Raw genomic sequence first — 18,153 nt, 5'->3', positions numbered from 1 at the left:
AATGTTGATTGTCATGGAGCTAGCAGTGCAGCTTTCTATTTTAATACCATTTTTGTTAAAACAGGCCGGAGGCTTTTTATTATTTAAACATGAAAATGCATTGTAACATACAGCTCCAACTTTTTATTTTTTATTTTTTATTAATTTCTATGTTAGAAAAGTGCTTGCTTCAGCAATAGTATTATTGTTATTTGTATTGTTATGGTTACTATTGTTTGTATCATTATTAGTTGTAGTTTAACAACTTTTATTATTTTCTTCAGTTTGTACTGTTGTCTTGCTTATAAAAATAGGTTAGTCTGCTGCTTGCTTGCTGGTTGCTAGAAAAGGTGACAGGAGACTTGCATTTCCCTCTACTGATCATTTCTTTTATTTCCTTTCTTTTGATCTTCACTCTACCACTTTTTCTTGTTTTGTTCCCCTCCTCTTCTTTCACACACTTTCATTTGCAGGGGATACCGCCTGGCGTCCTCCCTCCATTACCAAAGAGACCTGCACTTGAAAAAACCAATGGTGCCACCACAGTCTTTAATGCTGGTGTTTTCCAATACCAACAGGCTCTTGCCAACATGCAGTTTCAGCAACAAACCGCCTTTATCCCATCAGGTAGGACCATCTGCTGTCTATGACAATATCCACAGAAAAGCAAAGATGGAGCGATTTCATGACAGCATTTGCATTTTAACAACTGAGACTTTTTTTTTTTTTTTTTACTTTTTTTTTTTTTCTCCCCTGTATAGTTTTAGACCTTGTTTAACTAAACTGAACTGACACAAACACCCTTTTCCCATTTAATTTTTAAAACATCAGGAGAAAAGGAGAACAGTTGCATTTATTATTATCATTATTATGTTATTGTTTTGTTAGATTTTATACTCATAATGCATTTATCTATAACATGGAAACCTACAAATTAAAGCAGAGAAAGATTAATGCTAAGATACAGATCACATCTTGTAGAATTTCAGAAAAATCTGTTCTCCTTTCTTTGGGTTTCTTGCCTAGTGCTTTCTTGGGTACTTCTTTTGACCAGATTTGATTTAACATGATTGCTGCTGGACCCTTAAAAGCACAGTCAATTGTTAGCAAATGTCTTAACGTAGACTGCTTATTTGATATTTGACCAGACATATTCTATAAATGAACCTTTCCTGGATCTTAAGTTCCATAATGATTTATAACTTAAAACCAAACTCTTGTAATTGTACCTCTTACGATTGGTCAACACTTTCACCTGTTTTAGTGCTTTCATTTAAGAAAATATAAAAAATGCATTCAATTAATGTTGTTATAATGAGACTTAATTTGATTTCAATTTCTTGAACACATAAATATAAAGTTTAGATCTTGTTGTGTGGATGTCTGAATTCCAGCCACAGCATCTGTGTACCTAATCAGTACTGAATGAATAAATTACGGAAGGTAAATGCTTTCAAAATTGTGCCTTACCTCCAGAGCAATGCACATTTTGATAGCAGTAGATTGTAAGGGATGAAAGTGTATTCTTCATCTGGAGATAGACAGGATTAACACTGGCCCTTTCCTGGGTATTATACCCATCAATAGCTGAAAATGATCTCCATGTAATGTTTATCATTGCTCTGATATTCAGTCCCAGTATCATTTGATGGGGTTGTCTGTGATGGGTCCTCCAGCATTCAATGTCAATGTCTTTGCATTTGTTTTGTTTTGGGGGTTATTTGTTTTGTTTTTTTGCACCCTCTGCCGATACATCACCGCTGCTTTGAGATTCATTTGCTTCACATTTCTGTGTGGTTGTATGTGTGCTGGTAGACTGTATATAGAAACCCTGTCCCCTTTGCATACATTTGAAATATGTTTAAAAGAATTACAGTTTTTCACTCTTAGTGAATACTATTAATAATAATTGAATGTTTATTGTCCCCATAACTATTATTATAGCCCTTTTATGCTGTCATCCCAGTCAGCATTTTATAGTTTTATACCAAAGTTATTTGTAACATTAAATAAGGAAGTTTCTTTCACGATTATTCATAAGATTAGTAAAAACTGAATACAAATTGCTGTAGGACACTGCATTTCCATTTGCAATCTGTTATTATTATTATTATTATTATTATTATTATTATTATTATTATTATTATTATTATTATTGCTGCCCATTCTAGGTCCCAGAATAGCCTACAGTCCTACATGTTTAAGTAAGTTTAATTAATCTTGGTTTAACTATAGATTAAATGTAGTTAGAGATTACAGAAAATGTATATTATTTCTATGTGTAACACTGTTATAGCTATAAAATAGCTATATAACATGGAGCATTAACCCATTAAATCCATTATTTTATTAAGGAACAGCACAGTATAAATCAAACATCCATTTACATTTTCAACTTAGGCCATTCTGTCTGCCTAATGATTTTACTATGGAGTGGGTTGTTTGTCCACAGGGAAAGTAAGGACCTAGACTCTAGTTAGTCATTGAAATGTACTGCATGCGTCCATGACTGGATTTGTGAAACAAAGATGTTAACAGACTATTTACCAGCACACAGGAATATTAACACTACACTGTTCTTTTGTAGCAAAACACTTGAGCAGTCCACTACACTTGTGTATCAGTTGATTGTGCTTTTAATATATATGCAGCTGTTCCCATAACAACGTTTTCTTCCTTATATAATTATTTATTTTTTCTAATTACACTTGTGATGGGTTATTTTGATTCTTTTCCCTTTCCAATCCACCCTCCTGTTGCAATGCATGATGGGCAGGCTCAATATTGTGCATGACACCTGCAACAAGTGTTGGTAGGTGCCAGCTTTCTTTCTTAATTATCTTAAACTTTTTCAGTTGCTCACACTCCATCAAAATCCCCTGATTAGAGAGTGTCTTTCTGAATATGCAAAGCCAGTGTCCGCCCCCATGCCTGCCAATTAAATAAAGTTTTGAATTTAATTTACATTTTTATATCCGCGGAAGAACAGAACAATGACGTAGTCTTTATATTATTTAATCTATTGTGAATGGATTTTGGTGGCTTGTGAGTCCCAGGCAAAGGTCTAGTTGTAGGTTATGTTTTGTGATCTGATTTTCTGAAGTACTGTGTTTTCTGAATAGTGTTTGATATATGTGATGGTTTAGGATATTCAAGTTTACTAAATAAATATATCTGTATATCATTTTCACACCAGAATGAAAACAGAGAACAAAAAACTGTTGTCTGGTAATTGTTAAATGCACGTTGAAAAAAAACTAAATTGTATGTTTGTATGAAATATAATTGTATTATATGTAAACAATAATAACAATGAAAAGATGGTTGCCCTTTTTTTCTATGTACTTCCTTTCTTGGAATGATTATCCTGCTTTGCACTTTGATTGCATGCCACTTGCTGGTACTGGTAACTTAGTATGTCACATGGCTTTTGCTGGTATAACTCTACCATGCCCCCCTCCCCCCCAAGACACTTTACCACACGTTTGCATTGTTACCCATATTGCTACACTCTTCTGTATGTTTGCTTATGTGATTTTCCCTCCGAAAGTTCCCATGATGCACGGTGCTTCGCCTGGCAATGCAGCCACATCATCTGCCACAAGTGTTCCCTTCGCAACAGCCACCGCCAACCAGGTTTGCTAATTTATAGCTTTGTTTTCTCCACACAAACCTCTGAAAATTGGTGCTTTGTTAATACTGAGGAATGATATATCCCTCTTGTTGGCCTACACTGAAATTATTGCCCAATATTAATCTCCATATCTAATGATGAAAAATCGTTACTATATGTTACAACGGACATAGCGGTGCGGCGATACGCATCAAAGGGTTAAAACTTTCTCCGTCACACTGCTAGGCCATCACAATCTCAGATTAATGACTCAGAGAAATAAGGTGGTCGGTTGGGAGAACAATTCTTCATTACATTCATAATTACTCCAGTAGACATTATTAGCATTGTGGGGTTTATTCTGCAGGCATTTATGTTGCTCTTAAGGGCTGTTTATGTGTTGTGTTTTCTAAATTTGAAAAATCAAACCACCGGCAATGAATCTTGAGCATAGAAGCTGCAGAAAATATAGCGACATTTGCTGCAGGGGAAAAAAAACAACACCCCCCCCCCCCCACACACACACACACACTTGCAATCTTGTTTTATCTGGGGAAAAAATAAAGAAGTAATATTGAACAGAAATGTTTTAAGTAGCTGCATTCATTGCTTGAAAGCAAAGGGAGAGGCAACATACAAAATATAACTGTATAATTCATTTTAGGATCAAATTTGTGCACTGTTTGTATTATTTGGTAGTGGCCTCCTCTTACATTCCCCAGTTCTCCATCAGCTGTACTCAAGCACTGTCTTTTCAATTTGTTGGTGAATATTACTAAATTACAGTGGATTCAGGAGTTAAACTATGAACTCCCACAATTAGCATTAAGTTTAATTAAGCATTATCAGTTTTCACCTATTCTGAGCAGGTAAATGCTTGGTATAGAAATGTAATATATCTCAATCTACCCCTTTCCACACTAGAAGCTAGTGTAGTGGTAGTGGCCTATGTAGGCTAGTTTCCTTCTTCGTAATTGTCTTTATTTTTCTGCTGACTTTAATGCGCTACATCATTTTAATATGCAATTTTTGTCCTTTCTCATTTGAGGAATCTCCCTTATCAAAGTTGACTACCTACGAATACATGCATTTGGTATGTATGAGGTAGTTTTTGTTTAAAATATGTATGTGCAATGTATGCAGTTTGTGCAATATTTGCACGTCTAGTCTAGTCGCTTCAAATTGACATACTTTGGCATACGAGAACTACCTCGTCATACTAAACACTTGCTTTTCAGGGCTTAGAGATCTGTGCAAGAATATGCCAAAGTATGACCATGTGGCGAATAAGCCAGTGCACCTGCTCAGAGTTCCCATAATTGTAGTCAGTGTTTGTTAATGATATAGGTCGGAATTTGCATTGATTGATTTGCAAGGAATGTAAACTCTTTTTAAGACTACTTTGCTTACATATAGTGGAATATCTGTCAAATGTTTTTAATCCTGTATTAGAACCCACACAATTCCTGCTGCTGGTCTTTGAACAGGTGTTTTAAATGTATCTTCATGTATTGCAATGTTTTCCCCCAAAATGCAAAGTATGCTGATTCATAACAAATAAATAAAGATATCTCTGTGGAGGTCAACAAGAAGGGAATGTTGGGGTGTGCATGGGGGGAATAATACTCCTTTCTTCCTTTTGCTTTCAATCAACCTTTTAACACTGTTTACAGAAGTCCCTATTTAACTTGTTCTAATGAAGAGGTTTATTTTACTTAAGTGGATAAGTGCTTTAACATTATGATACATTCTGCAAAATTGTTGTACCGTTGCAGTAGTGTTAGGTTTGAGCTATTCCTAAATGGTAACTGTGCTATTGTACAATATTTTTGTCATTTCTTATTTCTAGATTCCAATAATATCTGCAGATCATCTGACTAGCCACAAGTACGTTACTCAGATGTAGAAGGCTCTATTCAAAACAGTACGTTCTCTTTTTATTATACCTTTCATGCCTGTGTTTCCCCTATAGTGAGCAATGCTTGATAACTTATTCAGGTGTGCTGCTGCAGATTGCTGCACTTTAAATATAGAGGGCATGCATTCACATGTATAACACATCACAAACATTAATTTTGCAAGAACCCCATGTGAAAGGAAATGTAAATAAATGGAATTACTCTAGCTGTTACTTTCAATCTACAAATACTAAAGCTTGTCAAATGCTCTAAATCCCTTGCTGTAATAGGGGTACCTATTATCTCGCTTTGTAATTTGTAATATAATTAATATATATTATTGTTATTTCTTAACAGATACCCTTATAACTTACAATTCTTACAATATATCACATTATTTTTTACATACAACCACCCATTTATACAGCTGGGTTTTTATGGAGCAATGGAGTTAAAGTACCTTGCCTAAGGGTACAAAAGCAATGTCCGCCACATGGGATTGAACGACCCTCTGCTCCAGAGTCCAGAGCCCTGACCGCTACTCCACACTGCTGCCTGAATGTTTATGTACCCCACAGATTTTTCTGTGGAGCTTTTATTTTATGTGCGTTTTACATCCAGCAACAGTATGTTTTACCTAAGAGCAGACAGATCCAGTGTCACTTTCAGTCTTGACAATGCTGCTACATTATTGCCACGAAGCTCTGCAATGTTGTAAAAGCTGCTTTATATTGTGCTGCACTAGAGGGCAGTATAGCTCTAGACATTGAAAACAATACGTTGTTGTATATGTTTGTTCTCTGCAGTCTACAAAAAGCAACATTATACTGGTGCTCGTTTGAAGAGAAGCACATTGTTGATAATCTAGGCTTTTTGCTCTGTGCTCGGCTTCCAGGGAGACTGCAGTTCGTTTCAACTCATCTATGCCTCAAGATGGACAACTTTTTATCACTTGTGAAACGACACTCATTTAAATGACTGTGTTCAATATTTTTTTAAATCCCCACACATCACACCATAATGGTTTTAATAGCAATTGGCAGTTAATAGAATTGTCAGTTAAGTTTTTATAGGCATACTTCTAGTTTGTTATGAAAGGGTTGCATGGCTGAGTTGAAACTGGCTTTAAAGTTAACATGGCTTGCAAGCTGCTTGACTGGTATGAGGCAACGACACAGGGCTTGCAGTGGTTTGTCAGCTTTCTCCATAATTTCAGTCTGCGTGATTTAAGATGTGTTACTGTGTTGTTGTTTTGCAGATCATAGAAATGAACAAATAAACAAACAAAAATGTGTGCTGGTATACCGATCAGGACAAAAGATCATCCATCGTGTAAATAACATGGAAAACCACAGCACCCTTCTGCAGGAAATCGTTGATGTAATGCATGCTAACAACAGGGACTGAAGGGCAGAAGATATGAACATATATACCACACACCTGACACCTATATTCTCTGTATCTTCAACTAATCTTAGAGCTGAGGTGAACTGTGTTACTGTCCAGTATACAGTACTGTCTGCCTTTTCTACTTTAGTATTTATGCATACATTCCTATATATATGCATAAATAATCCATTACCATACTTGTTGAGTGAAAAGGTAGACCGTGGTGTAGTTAATCATGTCTATCATGTATTGGTACGTCTGTAGACCAAGAAATACTTTTTGTTTTTGTTTCTAATTATGATCTATTTCTTCTTATGGTTTACAAAGAAAAAAAAAGTGCACCTTGTATTTAAAGAAGAAAAAATAAAATGCCATTATAGATGACTCAATTGTGCATGCACAGTGTTCTACATGTAAGGGTTCTATTTTTTAACGTTCTAGATTGTAAGAGGAAGTTCAGGAGGTTTATGACAGATGAATGTGCTGAGCAAAAACCACAGCTGTGTATAATTTAAAGCACATCACAGCTTTAATTACCATGTGGTAGGATACACATTAAGTGCCATACACTGTACATCCAAACTAGAGTATTATCCCAGCAGTGTTATTGTGTTTACCTTATCGCCACATATATATATATATATATATATATATATATATATATATAATATTTTTAATTATTATTAATTTGTTTTGCCTAGTGCTATTTATTGATGGCAGCGTTTTGATTTTAGTGTCAAAATCATTTCAGAAATGGTATATTTTACTTAAAAATGGAACAGACCTATGCAATGGTCCGATTGAAAGTGCAAAGCAGTGTATGTAAATACAGAATAGTACGTACGGTACTTTTCTTTTTACTCTCGTAATTGGATGCCATTTTCTGAGATGAGATGCAAAAGGGTCTTGCAGGTTACTTTGCTCAAATTTCTTAGAAGTCAACAGACTATAAATGCTTTGTAGAGAAGGGTTTTGCTTTGAGCTGGTTGTTGCGTCATAGTCGCTGTCTCAATGATGGCGACTCTAAATGGGATGAAAGAAGCACTGTTGAAAGATGCATGACAAACCAAATTATTAGGTAAATTGAGATGTTTAAAGTAGTTACAGGGTGGGATATGTATTCTGGTGAATTTTATATGTGATTTTATTTTATTTTCTTCTTTTTTTTTAAGATTAACTGCATATAGCCTTAGACAGCCTTTAAGAAAAATACAACAAAAATGTTTAATTAGTTGTGTGTGTTTTTTATGTTTTATTTTTTTAATGGGTTCATCCAAAGGTATTCCTTTTTTAAGATTGATTAGTGGAGCTCTGTTCAGCAAATGTTAAAGGTTTGCTGAAGTGGGGTGATATTCCTGAGAAATGAGCATGGAATTGGAAGAAGTGCGAATTCTGTTCTAGAATTCTCCGTACTTCCGAGCATACGGCAGGATATTAACCAGGAGTGATGTGTGGGACAGTACAGGGATGATGTGTTGATTTTACTGATTGTACTGTACATCTATTAAAGCCTTAGATTACATTACGGGTTTGAGCCCATTAAAATGTAATTTCAATCATGATATAGATCATACACTCAGCATTTTATTGTAGTTTTTACATGTAGAATTGTATGTTTTTTTCTCATTACATTCATTTTTTGTTTTGTATGTTTCTTACATTTTATTAGGTTGTTTTCATTTTATATTACTTAAAGGTTGGATACTGTTTTAATATTTAGTTTGTAGATTTTTGTCTTATTAGATTTTACTGATAACTTTTGTAGAAAATTGAATATATTAATAGTTTTTTTCATGCCATACTCATTGTTTTGACTTTACATGTAGTTGCAGATTTAAGTATTCGTATTATTGTAAACTAAATGACTTTTATTTTTTAGTGATATGTAAGAATGTCAGTCTTTTTTTTTCTTGTCTGTTTGCATTCTTTGAACAAAGATCTTTTATATGGATATCTTACAATGAGGTAATCATTGCTAAGAAAGAAGTTAAGCTGTTGCTATGGCAACAAATGTGGCTGACAATTGAGTAATATTTTAATGATTTATTTTGTTTGTTACTAGTCACTATTATATGGAGAGAGAAAAAAAAATCTAGTTCCTAGATGTTAGAATAAAAGTTATTTTCTACTGTATCCATTTCAAATAGTAAAATATTGTTTAAATATTTTTTAAATCCCTGGATGTCAGGCCTTGTTTAACAAAAAAGAAAAAAAAAAAAGCTGCATAATCAATTTATCAAGGGGCTTTGTGAATAATTAAAATAAATAAACAAAGTTTACGTATAAAAAATATATAATCACTGAGCGTGCGAACTCTTGAACGTTGATTATGCTGCAGTCGAAAGTGTTGGAACCTAAGGGAAGAAGGTTGACTTTTTGCACTTCTGTATATAGTCAAAAAAGAAAGATACATGTATAATAATAAGATCTTATTTTGAATAAAAAAATGTCTATAATTACAAGGAATTTTGTTAGGTTATTAAAAAAAAAAAGTGACAGGCTGAACAAAATTGCTTGCATAAGTGGCACGGAGTCAGCACTCTATACCCCTTTCAAAAACGGCAAAATGTTGCTATGCTTTTTTGTCAGCAGCTTGTAGTTTGCCAGGAAACTCTTCTGCAGGAAAGATTTGCCATCTTCACAAAACTGTGACTGACGAATACTGCTCTGCTCCAAACCTGCCTTACGATCATAACTAAAGAGCAGGTTATGCCTACCACTGGGTCAAAATCACAGACTAGTTTATTTTCCTTACATTGGTTGAAAGGATTGCATGTTCAACAATACAAATACAAAATAAAAAACAAACATTGAAAACAGCAAGATATATTTATGATACACAGTATATTATTATTATAAAGTACTAAGGAAAAAAAGCAGTGGTTTATTGTTAAAAATAATTAAAATATTCTCTTTCACCAATTCAAAGTTCAAAAAGGCACATCATAGCTCTAGTGTTCACATTAATTTGTTTTCTGTTGTAAACTGTACTTTTAGCAGATGAAATTAAGTAATACAAACAAACAGGAAACAAAACAGAGTCTGGTCAAATCTACTTCTCACCAACATCTAGGGTTATAAGAACACATACAACTTTAAGAGCCAAAGTTCTTGTTTTTTCCCTTAACCCGCTATTCATATCCAACAGTCTTATAACTTGGTAATGCTTGTTATATTATTGCAAACAGAAACCTTCATCTGCTGAAAGGCCAGCTTCTTGGATTTTTTACTGTTGTGTAATCAAAGAACTTACTTTTTGCTTGTAGTTGCTAAAATAATGTACTCTGTCTGCTGCAATTTGTTTTATGCTAATTTTATTATTCCTGCTTATATTTGATTCTTGCTGTTATGGAAAAAAAAATTAAATAAAATAAAGTGGATTTGCTCTAAAAGTCTTGTGGTGGTCTTTTTTCATACTTTCAGAAGCTCTTGTTATGCACTTGGCGGTGGATGTAAAGTCATTTGACACCATATTATGTCATGAACACATCATTGTATTATGGATTTTCTGGTCCGGGGGAAGACTTACTCAGCGGACACCATGTCCAGGAGCCTCACTCTGCTTTGGACACTCATATGCCACTGCTGGCCAGTCATTGGCATTCTTCACTTCTGGGAGCTGGTGAGAGGCCAGATTATCCATCCACCTGCCAATCTTAAATTACAATCTCAGAATTTGATGAAGGGTTTCAATTTGATAGGAGGAACCTCCAAATGTTTTTGTGCCGATCAAGTGCCAATCTTGTAATCTGAAATGGGCAGGAAGGTTAAAGTAGTGGTTTATTCCGGGCCCAGATCAGGTTTCTCGTTAAGTGTAACTGCTCGTATTAAAACAGAGCAGAGTTTGACCTACAGGAAACAGAAGACGCAGTCAGTTTGTGTCCTTCAAAGAACTGAACTGCGTAACGGTAGCATGAAGACATCGCAATCGAGGAGAAGTTAAGATGCACAAGTGTTTCTTGTTCCTTGTCTGATTCACACAATTAGATTTGGGTTTAATGTAATTTGGTTTAGCTATGATTTTCCTGTTAAAAATATAAACCATTGCTCCTAATAATTCAATAAACATTTTCCCCAGAATAAAAGTGCTATAACCTCATATAATTGTTCATGTTTATGTGCAATACACATCATGACCACTAGATGATATCATTTCCCTTGTCAGGCCCTCTGCTGTTTTTTTAAATAGCGGCAGGATAAACTCAACGCTTCAGAACACCTGTCAGTCTCAAGCTTGAAACCTGGTACTCCAGAGACACTTTTTGCTCACTGAAGTCATCTTGCTTCTACCTCATGTAAATTTGTCAGCAGACACTGGGTGTGAAACATGAGTGGTGGACTGATCAAAAGAAGACCAGTCATTATGAGAGATTTAGATAGAATTGTTTCATTCTGTATTTTATAATATTTTAACACCAGCTCAACTGGCAAAGAAAAGTTGAATTCGACAAAGTATTAATTGGAAACCACATAAATGCAGTTGTAGAGCAGTTTACTGTACAGAAATGTAGTAGGATTGGAATTTATAGTATTTAAAGTGCTGAGTCACCCTGTGATAAGATACACTGGCTCTGTGTAGTAAATATGTATTTAAAGGAGTGCCTATGCAAACACAGTCGTCATAGTTTGGCAGACAGTTAGCCAGCACCCCCACCATGTTTAATCACAGGAAGGTCTCAGTCATAATTGCTAAACTATCCAAATGCCAAGTCCCTGTGGAAATGCAAAACTGAGCACATCGCACAGCTCAGTCAGATGCATTTGTTTATTTGAACCACCGATTTTAAACTACTGTTGTGCTCGTTCGGTTTAATCGGTCCATACTTCTGCTTCTGATATAGGGATGTAGGCTGTTCCAGTGATTGATAAGGACCACCCTGTGCTCTGCTGCAGCTATTTGGAGATGGCTCAACCTGTGCACCTGCAGGAGGGCGTCCGTGACAAGCCTGTTTTCAAACCGAGAGATGGATGCTGCTCTGTGGAAGACACCCCATTCATCATCAGCTCGGCTCCGCGGTGTCCATTGCTTGAGAGCAGGCTGGGAATCCGTCATCAATCGCAGCAGGCTTGGATCATTGAAAATCCTCTTCCTTTATCTAAATGGGCACAAATCAACATGCCACAGTCTAAAATGACCACAACTGAAAACTCAGTGTTTCTGAGAGTGTGAGCAACGTCCACATTCCTCTAAATTGTGTAAATATAATTTTGAAATACCTGCTTTCTGCAATCAGCAGTCTTATATATATATACACTCACCTAAAGGATTATTAGGAACACCTGTTCAATTTCTCATTAATGCAATTATCTAACCAACCAATCACATGGCAGTTGCTTCAATGCATTTAGGGGTGTGGTCCTGGTCAAGACAATCTCCTGAACTCCAAACTGAATGTCTGAATGGGAAAGAAAGGTGATTTAAGCAATTTTGAGCGTGGCATGGTTGTTGGTGCCAGACGGGCCGGTCTGAGTATTTCACAATCTGCTCAGTTACTGGGATTTTCACGCACAACCATTTCTAGGGTTTACAAAGAATGGTGTGAAAAGGGAAAAACATCCAGTATGCGGCAGTCCTGTGGGCGAAAATGCCTTGTTGATGCTAGAGGTCAGAGGAGAATGGGCCGACTGATTCAAGCTGATAGAAGAGCAACTTTGACTGAAATAACCACTCGTTACAACCGAGGTATGCAGCAAAGCATTTGTGAAGCCACAACACGTACAACCTTGAGGCGGATGGGCTACAACAGCAGAAGACCCCACCGGGTACCACTCATCTCCACTACAAATAGGAAAAAGAGGCTACAATTTGCACAAGCTCGCCAAAATTGGACAGTTGAATACTGGAAAAATGTTGCCTGGTCTGATGAGTCTCGATTTCTGTTGAGACATTCAGATGGTAGAGTCAGAATTTGGCGTAAACAGAATGAGAACATGGATCCATCATGCCTTGTTACCACTGTGCAGGCTGGTGGTGGTGGTGTAATGGTGTGGGGGATGTTTTCTTGGCACACTTTAGGCCCCTTAGTGCCAATTGGGCATCGTTTAAATGCCACGGCCTACCTGAGCATTGTTTCTGACCATGTCCATCCCTTTATGACCACCATGTACCCATCCTCTGATGGCTACTTCCAGCAGGATAATGCACCATGTCACAAAGGTCGAATCATTTCAAATTGGTTTCTTGAACATGACAATGAGTTCACTGTACTAAACTGGCCCCCACAGTCACCAGATCTCAACCCAATAGAGCATCTTTGGGATGTGGTGGAACGGGAGCTTCGTTCCCTGGATGTGCATCCCACAAATCTCCATCAACTGCAAGATGCTATCCTATCAATATGGGCCAACATTTCTAAAGAATGCTTTCAGCACCTTGTTGAATCAATGCCACGTAGAATTAAGGCAGTTCTGAAGGCGAAAGGGGGTCAAACACAGTATTAGTATGGTGTTCCTAATAATCCTTTAGGTGAGTGTATATATATATATATATATATATATATACACTCACCTAAAGGATTATTAGGAACACCTGTTCAATTTCTCATTAATGCAATTATCTAACCAACCAATCACATGGCAGTTGCTTCAATGCATTTAGGGGTGTGGTCCTGGTCAAGACAATCTCCTGAACTCCAAACTGAATGTCTGAATGGGAAAGAAAGGTGATTTAAGCAATTTTGAGCGTGGCATGGTTGTTGGTGCCAGGTCTGAGTATTTCACAATCTGCTCAGTTACTGGGATTTTCACGCACAACCATTTCTAGGGTTTACAAAGAATGGTGTGAAAAGGGAAAAACATCCAGTATGCGGCAGTCCTGTGGGCGAAAATGCCTTGTTGATGCTAGAGGTCAGAGGAGAATGGGCCGACTGATTCAAGCTGATAGAAGAGCAACTTTGACTGAAATAACCACTCGTTACAACCGAGGTATGCAGCAAAGCATTTGTGAAGCCACAACACGTACAACCTTGAGGCGGATGGGCTACAACAGCAGAAGACCCCACCGGGTACCACTCATATCCACTACAAATAGGAAAAAGAGGCTACAATTTGCACAAGCTCACCAAAATTGGACAGTTGAAGACTGGAAAAATGTTGCCTGGTCTGATGAGTCTCGATTTCTGTTGAGACATTCAGATGGTAGAGTCAGAATTTGGCGTAAACAGAATGAGAACATGGATCCATCATGCCTTGTTACCACTGTGCAGGCTGGTGGTGGTGGTGTAATGGTGTGGGGGATGTTTTCTTGGCACACTTTAGGCCCCTTAGTGCCAATTGGGCATCGTTTAAATGCCACGGCCTACCTGAGCATTGTTTCTGACCATGTCCATCCCTTTATGACCACCATGTACCCATCCTCTGATGGCTACTTCCAGCAGGATAATGCACCATGTCACAAAGGTCGAATCATTTCAAATTGGTTTCTTGAACATGACAATGAGTTCACTGTACTAAACTGGCCCCCACAGTCACCAGATCTCAACCCAATAGAGCATCTTTGGGATGTGGTGGAACGGGAGCTTCGTGCCCTGGATGTGCATCCCACAAATCTCCATCAACTGCAAGATGCTATCCTATCAATATGGGCAAACATTTCTAAAGAATACTTTCAGCACCTTGTTGAATCAATGCCACGTAGAATTAAGGCAGTTCTGAAGGCGAAAGGGGGTCAAACACAGTATTAGTATGGTGTTCCTAATAATCCTTTAGGTGAGTGTATATATATATACTGACAGACAGGCAGTGTTTATATGTATACTGTATGTTTATGTGTAAATATACAAATACAGTATTGTTTTTCACATCCCCGCCTTCCCAAGCTGATCAATAGTTGGATGACCTTGTTAATAATGCATGAAAAAGGTGAGGGAAAGATATATGATATCTGCAGGGCACTTTCTGAACATTTGGAAACCCCAAATATAATCTTAAGATTATTATTTTTTCCTATTATAAAGGAAGGTCATCATATACTAATTGAATAATTTAGCTCAGCTTTAAAAATGGCAGTTTTTGCTTCTGGCCCCAGCAGGTCTTGATATATGATGCAGTTCCCATTATTAGACATATTTTCCTCACTACAGAAATTGAATTATAACCATCACAGGGAAAATAGATGAGGTACATGGAAGACTGAAGGCATACATCTTACGCACTGTCGCTCTGGTTTAAAGCACAGTCATTTAAAATACCAGCAGGAAAGAGGCCAAGAGTTTCTACATGGTTTCGATGTGGGCCTCCCTCAGTGGATCTGTATGGTGGAGAGGAACAGGTTAGGTTTTTAAAGTGTTTGACTGTGGAAACTGTGGAAAATAATAAACAAAAATATGGTTGTGTTGATTATTTTAAAGCTTGCTCAGGCACTCTTTTTATATTGATGCCCATGTTGTTATTTTACATGTGTCCTTGCTTAATCTACAGGGCTGAGGGTTGAGGGGCTTCTCTCTTTTCACATTTCCTCAGCAGCACCAATGATTGACAGCACGGTATTGTGTGTTATTAATACAGGTAAGATTACTCTCCAGTCCTGTGAGTACTTGTATATAGTATATAGTTTCTCTCTCTCTCTCTCTCTCTCTCTCTCTCTCTCTCTCTCTCTCTGTCTCTCTCCCTCCGTCTATATATATATATATATATATATATATATATATATATATTCCCTATTGAAGCACTTTCTGTAAGTTAAGATTGATTAATGATACATTCTAATTTATCCAACGTGTGTAAACACTGCATATACATCATAACTACATTCCTATATTGTATTAAGAAAAATGAGATGGATGATAGCAAAATATTTGAAGAATTGTCATTTATTTGATCAATAAAGTATTTACTTTGCTTAGCATATCACACATGTATTGATAAACAGCCCAGATAGCTGAATCTGCAGAAGCAAAGCGGGCAGCATGCAATATATTGCACAGTTAAACTCCCTTCTTATTAAGTTCGTATCGGACTTGGTTCTGTTGGTGCTGCAGACGGAGTAATTCACTGGCCTTTGAGCCAGTGGAGTTTTTGAATTATGTGTCTTTCTGGAATGAAGTATATTGATTCTGCCATTGGACCTTTGTGTGAACTGTGTATGAGCTGTAAAGAGCGATGGAGATGCCACAGGGATTGTGTGAGTGACAGCAGGCTAATTTGTATTTTTTCACCACTGGTACTTGGGTAACTTCAGCGGTGGAAAAAACATAATATTTCTGTTTTCTTTTAATAAAAAGTGAATGTCAGCTTGCGGGGTTCGAATCAAAGCCCTCAGGTGTACAGTAAATAGGTAATTAAAAGATCACTGATTATTCAAAGGATATTCTTTGAATTATAGTCTGTCAGTACAGTAAGCAATGTCAGGTTGTACTAATGCAGCTTAATGTTTATATTCTCTTTATTGAGCCAAGACTCAGACTGGACTGGACTGGTGTCTTGTGGAAAGTTTTTATTATTCTTTTTATAATGTCACTGGCATTCCCTGACTGGAATTCTCTTCATATTTCCTCCATTTCATGACCTTAGAATTATTGCATCTGCATTCTAACAATCACACATACGTAATGTCTTCATGGGCTTTGAAATCAATTGCCTGTGCTAATCGTCAGCATTTAACAAAAATTATCATTTGTCATAAAGGTCCCCACCACTGGTCCCTCTTTTTAAAAGCAGTATGGCACCGTTTGTGGACACAGGTCAGGTATTTTCAGAGTATCTGTATCTGAATATGTATCTTATCTTCCACTATGCAGACAACATATTCAGTCCATCTCAGTTATCACAGTAACTTGGTGTAATACAATTTACGATAAAGGTTTGTCATGGCTGGGGCTAAACAACGACATGCCAAGGAGAGATTGAAATTGTCATTAATCAGTTTTGCGAAAGGAACAAAAAGCAAACAAAATTGTGCCTGTTTTGTGTATCATCAAAACTGTTTGTCAAAGTGGAAGGGGCTCATATGTTCACTATGGTCTTTTTTTCTTCTTCTTAGGAACTATATTTAAATTGCTGCACGAGTTTCACACAAAAGAGTCTTTCTCTTGGCAGCTTCCTTACTAAAACTCAAAGTGGGCTGAATCGGTCCAGCACAGCTGGCTAGTGAAGAATTGCCCCCATTATGGGGAAAGGGGGCTGGGGCGTTATTACTGGTCACTGCTGCTCAGGAAAGGTCAGTCAACTGGTGTAGGAATTCAGGGAATACAGGGCTAGAACTTCCTGCCTTAGTCTTTAATAGTCCTAATTATTATAATAATAATTATTATTATTATTATTATTAGTAGTAGTAGTAGTAGTAGTAGTAGTAGTATTATTATTATTATTATTATTATTATTATTATTATTATTATTATTATTATTATTATATTAAACCAATGTACAGATATCTGTCTATTGCCACTAGCTCCTCCCTAAACAATACCACAGGTTTTTGCAGATTGTCAGAGGGGTTGAACTTGTTACCTATGAAGCAAACAATCCCCAGCGGCACACAGTTATGTAATTGAGTTGCCCAAAGAAGAAACACACCCACAGAGCAGGAGACATCTGATGGAACAGCTGGGCTTGCACTGGTTTATTACTGGATTAGATCTGGTATTCTTTTTAGAAGGCTACATAAAAATAAAAAAGGGTGTTATTGAATAGAAGACACTATTCCAAAATGATACACAATAACTGCTATTAAACAGACAGTGAACTGAGTAATTGAACTGAAGAAGAGAAGCTTCTTTTTATTAAATAAGGAAGCAGTGGAAGTGCTGCTATCAGCCACCTGTTTAATATGCCAGCTGTCCAAGAATGACTCAAATTAATAGCCCAGGCTGCCCTGCAACTCTACTGATACCAGCAGTAGAAATTGCTTTGTGGTCTGAAAGGAGTTCATAATGTACTATCAATTAAGGACTTCAACTTTTCATTAAGTTTTTTTCAGAAGCCAGCAGTTCAATCGTGTCCTAATCCAAAATCAGTGAAGAAATATCAGGCAATGTACACTAGCATTTTATACTTTACCATAGGCATGAAATGTATGATAATATAGTTGAATCATTTTTTGATGCAGGTCACTGGCAACGTGCGATTTGTAAAACATTTTTTTGACAAGAGAAGAGTGCTGTACAGATCATATAACTCTACAAGTCTTATTTCACTGTGTATTTGCTGACTACTATCCATGCATCTTGACATGCAATGATACATTATTGTATAACAAACTGTTAAATATAAATGTATATTCTAAATCTGATCGTTAGCCAGTGTAATCACAGAGATCTAAATTTATGGCTCGGTAGC

At 36.6% G+C, this 18,153-nt stretch overlaps 1 protein-coding gene across 33 annotated transcripts in view; it reads left to right on the top strand.

The window, feature by feature from the left end:
• The window catches only part of LOC136753423 (muscleblind-like protein 1), a 101,559-nt gene extending 91,288 nt beyond the window's left edge, over positions 1 to 10,271 (top strand). For 14 of the 33 annotated variants that reach the window (XM_066709506.1, XM_066709504.1, XM_066709529.1 and 11 more), the window contains 6 exons: positions 453 to 606; positions 2,756 to 2,791; positions 3,530 to 3,615; positions 4,641 to 4,685; positions 5,442 to 5,516; positions 6,749 to 10,271. In XM_066709506.1, the coding sequence (XP_066565603.1) occupies positions 453 to 606; positions 2,756 to 2,791; positions 3,530 to 3,615; positions 4,641 to 4,685; positions 5,442 to 5,498 (378 nt within the window). In that variant the 3' untranslated portion in view covers positions 5,499 to 5,516; positions 6,749 to 10,271. The remainder of the gene's footprint in view (positions 1 to 452; positions 607 to 2,755; positions 2,792 to 3,529; positions 3,616 to 4,640; positions 4,686 to 5,441; positions 5,517 to 6,748) is intronic. The other 19 variants (XM_066709532.1, XM_066709508.1, XM_066709516.1 and 16 more) reach the window with 5 other exon arrangements.
• The last annotated feature ends 7,882 nt before the right edge of the window (positions 10,272 to 18,153 follow it).

Source organism: Amia ocellicauda, chromosome 7 (assembly GCF_036373705.1).
Source record: "Amia ocellicauda isolate fAmiCal2 chromosome 7, fAmiCal2.hap1, whole genome shotgun sequence".
Classification (NCBI taxonomy): domain Eukaryota; kingdom Metazoa; phylum Chordata; class Actinopteri; order Amiiformes; family Amiidae; genus Amia; species Amia ocellicauda.
The sequence above is the reverse complement of the archived record's forward strand: the minus strand, read 5'-3'. Positions and strand labels throughout refer to the sequence as shown.